Here is a 5,421-nt window from a genome sequence, read left to right as displayed (position 1 = left end):
GTGTTGGGTATTTAGGTGTGGTAGTTAGTGGTAGTTAGGTGTGGTAACGTTTATGTTGGTAGCTTTAGCTGTGGTAGTTTACTGTCGTAGGTTTAGGTGCGGTAGTTTAGGTGCCGGTAGTTTAGCGGTATGGTATTTAGGTGATGGTAGGTACTTAGGTGTGGAGCATTCTCATTCAACTGAGAGAGGCGCGGCGAGAGAGAGGGAAACGTCAACGTCTTAGACCGACCCGCGTATCTATGCATCGCTTGGTTGATGGCTCTGATGACTGATCGGTACTTTAGGACTACGATTACTACAATTTCACAGTAGCTGAGGCATTCTATAGAGCTGGCACATGCACGCAGGCAAGAGAGAGAGGAAAGGAAAGTCGACGTTTAATGACGTGGACCAGCATGCGTATCTACGTGCGTGCGGACTGACGGTCTGATGATATCGCTACTGGACTGCGGTCAATTTTGCATTACAAACTGCAAGCGTTAGTGCCGATTTTAATCGTTTTTATTTAAAAACTTGATAGCTTGATTCAATTATCTCTGATGATATCAGTACTTGACACTATGGTGTAATGACAATATCGACTACCCCTAATTCTGCCTCGAAACACTGCAAGCTTTTGCACGATTTCAATCGTTTGCGTAATAAAAACTTGATAGCTTGATTCAATTATCTCTGATGATATCAGTACTTGACACTATGGTTGTATGACAATATCGACTACCCCTAATTCTGCCTCGAAACACTGCAAGCTTTTGCACAATTTCAATCGTTTCCGTAATAAAAACTTGATAGCTCTATTATCACTGACGATATTGGTACTCAAGGACTACGATCGATTTTGCTCCAAAAGCATTTGCACGATTGCAATCATTTGAGACAAAAAACCTACAGCTTGATTCGATTATCTCTGACGATATCGGTACTGGACTACGCCATAAATTTGCAATCATTTGAGACAAAAATCTGACAGCTTGATTCGATTATCTATGGCGATAGCAGTACTTTAGGAAATACGCTCTGTTTGAGCTGACTAACTGTTGAGTGATTGCAATCGTTTGAGACAAAACCGGGAGCATGCATACCTAAAGAATGACTCGACCTCTACTGTCATGAAGGTCATCTGTGGTGTCAGGAAGCTAGCCCCAAACGCTGTCAAATGGTTGCAGCTGAAATAATCACAACAAATGATAAAAACATCAAATATTATGTAGATTTATATAAATATGTATGTATAAAGGGTGTGCATATGTGCATGTATGTATATGTATATAAATATGTATGTATAAAGGGTGTGCATATGTGCACGTCATGTATATGTATATAAATATGTATGTATAAAGGGTTACGTGTGCATATATATGTAACAGTTTAAAACTGCAGCACTTTCTAATGGTCTAACGTGTTAGACACGTATATTATTTTGATATCACATTCTATTACATTCACTGCTACAGCTGATTTTTTCTTTGTTTATCAAATAGTATTGGACCATTTCTAATTATTCTCACTATCAATCCGAGAAATCGTAGTTAATGTCGCAGGGGAATAGTATTGAATTCGACATAACAGAAATTTATGGTACACATTACATTAGAAATAAAATTTACAATGATAAATTTCACATTTGTTAAGGATAGGGTTAGAGCACTGGTTGGTCAGGGGGCAGGGAAGGGGAGCGTATCGGCAGTGGTTAGGACTAACGTTAGGGTTAGGGTTAGGGTTAGGGTTAGGGTTGGAGTTAGAGTTAGGGTTGGAGTTAGAGTTAGGGTTAGGATTATGGTTATGATTATGATTATGGTTAGGGTTAAGGTTAAGGTTAGGGTTAGGGTTAGGGTTAAGGTTAGGGTTAGGGTTAGAGTTAGGGTTAGGTATGAGTATACTGGCTAAGTGGTGGGGGGTGTGTACCGGCAGTGTGTCGCCGTGTAAGTGGAGCTCTCCATCGGCAGGCAGCCCTTGTCTGACCACATGTCAAGGCCATCGTCAAAGTAGAGGCACTGTCCGAACCACAGCTGCAGCGTGTAGGTCTGAGCCTGGACCTCGTCCCCCCGCGGCCGGCCCGCGTTAAACGTCCCGTCAACGATGCCCAGGTAGTAGGGACCGGAGACTGGTGAAGAAACACAGTAATGTATACTGGTGAATATATACAGTAAATATTTAGTAGGGACCGGAGACTGGTGAAGAAACACAGTAATATATACTGGTGAATATATACAGTAAATATTTAGTAGGAGCAGGAGACTGGTGAAGAAACAGTAATGTATACTGGTTAATATATATACAGTAAATATTCAGTAGGGGCAGGAGACTGGTGAAAAAACATGTAATATCATAGTAAAGGCGTAGTACGGGCAGGAGACCGGTGAAAAAAACACGTAATATATACAGTAAACATGTAACATCATAGTAAAAACATGTAATATTACAGTGAACACGTAATATGACAGAAAACACATAGTAGGGGCATTATTAATAATAGTTCTGTTCTTGTCATCTAGTCTTGTGCATCTAACATAACATCTTAAAGTTGCTTAACCTCACAGCTAAATGCATATATAGACCTACTGTGAGCTCTTCTATGTTGCAAAAATTCACTACAACTCATTTGTATTGCTATTTTCATGTTCATATTTCTTCTCAAAATGTAAACGAAATTACTTCTCTTACGAAAGAAGCACCACAGTGATGTTTACACATCCGGGACACAGCCGAGTGATCGTTAACAGTTCTATGATAAAACAAGTTTTTCTATGATAAAACAAGTTATGATTTATTATTATATGTTTATTCAGTACAAAATTGTGAAATTTGTTTAAATCATATATCGTTATCTACATTACATGTGCAATCAGGAAACAAACATAGTGTTTTCGTTCCAGGAACTATTTGCGCTATGGCATATGGATATCATACTATTTTGCGTTATCTGGCACTTCGTACAAATAACTTGCATCTGACAGAGTTGTCAAAATAGTCAACTTCGGAGCACATTTCTGGCTCAATCAAAACATTTTGTGATGTTTGCACACTGCAAGTATGCTCACAGTAGGTCTATATAAGCCTTTTGTTGCGAGGTCTATCCATTTTAAGACGTTACATTATTCGACCTACCATTGAGAGCTCCGACAGGGAGAAACAATCTCAGTTCCTTCTCACCAACCTCAAAGTCCTGTCGTACCTCATAGTTGTCGGGCGTCGGCGGACTATCGTAACTGAAGGTAGAGAAGCATACAAGTCCGTTAATTAACCACCACATGGTTTAATTTCCCTTTAACAACATCTGCTAGAGCTATCTACATCTGTATCACTGAAGTCCTGTATGGCACGGCTTGTAAGATTCTCCAACGCATTAGATGCACCCCGCATTTTAAAAGTTGCATTCTGCAAAAAAACATGTTCGACTGCACATATGTTAACCATAAATTCCACGTTTTTACGATGTTTTTATTATGTCTTTGCATCGAATTCCCTGTATTTCAGAAGCACTCCCCACCCCTACTATCAGCATCAGACAACAATATACTGCAGACCACTGCTTCTTAAACTATTTTAGTGTCATTCACCCTCAAGTCTTTATCACGATCACAAAATTTCATTCACCCCAAAATAACTTCATTCACCTTTGGGTGAACCATTTACCCGTTTAAGAAGCACTGCTCTAGACCATTTCGCTGAGATGTATAATATATCGTACCGTAGCTAAAAATGATTCAGCTACAATGATGTCCACTACACCTACCTTAAACTTATAGGATACAAGGTGGTGTTCACGGCCATTTTAGCGACAAAGAAATGCTCCTGACACGCTAGATACCTTAATTACAACGTAAATGACATGCCTTGTATCGTGAATGGTCAAACGTATCGATACATGTATCGTGAATGGTCAAACGCATCGATACATGTATCGTGAATGGTCAAATGTATCAATACGTGCATTGTCGAGGTTTGTATTGCGATACATGGACATTGTTAACCGTAGTCAAAGGAAAGCTAGACTAGGAAGGAAGACTAGTGACTTACGTCATGATGAAGGAAAGAAAGCTGGACTGGGAAAAGAAATGGGAAGCTAGACTAGGAAGGCTGGAGGACTTGGCGACTTACGTCATGATGAAGGTGTCGCAGGACTGTCTCTCGAACAGCGGCTGCCCGTCAGACGACACCAGCTCCCTCGTCTCTGACATGCCCTGCTCCCCGTGCAAGATCAGGCTCACCTGTGTTAACAAAAAAATAGTAGAGCCTGAAAAAAAATCGCGTCCGGTGGAGGGTCGAGGGAAGCCCCCCGAAGATATAGATTCTGTGCAATATAAAACATTTGGTGACATTTCCTGGTAAGATGGAAATTTAGAAAATACTACAATCGATTTAATTTGTAACATAAAAACTTGGATGAAACACTGTCATACAAGAATATAAAACAAGCATACATAGTTAAGATCCTTAGATGCAATTCACTTTTAGAAAAACGAATTAAAAAAAAAATTTATTAAAACAATTCTTTTGTTTGAATTTCTCTCCAGAAGGAAATCCTTCTAAAGACCAGTTTAACACCAGTGTTAACACCAATGCTTGTGAGTACGTGAGGTTAAGGTAAGAGCCAGGTGACGACGACTCTCGTCGCTACTATGAACGGACGGATTAGCGTCGTTGGGCACCCGAAGAGAACTTTCAATACAATGCCCAAAAATAACTAAACCTTGACGGGTATGCCGCTGAACGCAGGTGTCATTTGTTTCATCGTAAAACGTTAAATCATACTCTCACAGCGCCCCCTACCTTCGCGGTGGTGCCGGCGCCGCGGTGACGGCCCGTCTCGATGACGATGCGGTACGTCTGCTTGTCCTTGGCGGAGTTGTCGACGAGGTGGACAGGGCGCGGCTTCGTCGCGTCATGGAGATCAGCTCGAGCGCACAGCGCGAACACGAGCGCGTAGCAGAGCAGTGCTGCCACCAGCAGGCCGTAGCTGAGAGCGTTCTCATTCAACCTGAGAGAAGAGGGTGCGAGGAAGGTTGATGTTGGTCAACAAGATAACCATGCGAATCTACGCGAGTGCGGACTGATGGCTCTGACAATATCGGTACTGGACTACGGTTAATTGATTGATTAACGACTTGGATTGATGGCTCCGACTGTTACAAACTCATGTTATTGTAATAGGAACACTGTTCATAGCTGTGGTAGTTTAGCTGTGGTAGTTTAGGTGTAGTAGTTTAGCTGTGGTAGTTTAGGTGTGGTAGTTTAGCTGTGGTAGTTTAGGTGTGGTAGTTTAGCTGTGGTCAGGGCTCGAATTAAGCGACGAGAAGGGCAAGGCAATTTTTTTAGGGCATGTGAGAAATCGCCTTGAAATTTCTCTAAAATAGAAAACTCTCAAAATTTGAGAAGGGCACCAAGGCTCTTTTGTAAAATAAAGGGAAACTCATAACA

The 5,421-nt window shown here is 41.2% G+C and overlaps 2 protein-coding genes across 3 annotated transcripts in view; both read right to left on the bottom strand.

Annotated features, from left to right (window-relative positions):
* Positions 1 to 5,421, bottom strand: part of LOC106813332 (polycystic kidney disease 1-related protein-like) — a gene marked incomplete in the record, with an annotated part of 33,798 nt that overhangs the window by 4,709 nt on the left and 23,668 nt on the right. Inside the window, 3 exon segments of the mRNA XM_014817455.1 lie at positions 1,083 to 1,166; positions 1,906 to 2,104; positions 3,109 to 3,209. Coding sequence (XP_014672941.1) covers positions 1,083 to 1,166; positions 1,906 to 2,104; positions 3,109 to 3,209 — 384 coding nt within the window.
* The window catches only part of LOC106813337 (polycystic kidney disease 1-related protein-like), a 31,441-nt gene that overhangs the window by 11,588 nt on the left and 14,432 nt on the right, over positions 1 to 5,421 (bottom strand). For both annotated transcript variants that reach the window (XM_014817459.1, XM_014817460.1), the window contains exons 2-3: positions 4,774 to 4,981; positions 4,102 to 4,211 (exon numbers count right to left, since the gene is read on the bottom strand). The gene's annotated coding sequence lies outside the window, so the exon portion shown is untranslated. The remainder of the gene's footprint in view (positions 1 to 4,101; positions 4,212 to 4,773; positions 4,982 to 5,421) is intronic.

Source organism: Priapulus caudatus, unplaced genomic scaffold (assembly GCF_000485595.1).
Source record: "Priapulus caudatus unplaced genomic scaffold, Priapulus_caudatus-5.0.1 Scaffold756, whole genome shotgun sequence".
Lineage (NCBI taxonomy): Eukaryota > Metazoa > Priapulida > Priapulimorpha > Priapulimorphida > Priapulidae > Priapulus > Priapulus caudatus.
The sequence above is the reverse complement of the archived record's forward strand: the minus strand, read 5'-3'. Positions and strand labels throughout refer to the sequence as shown.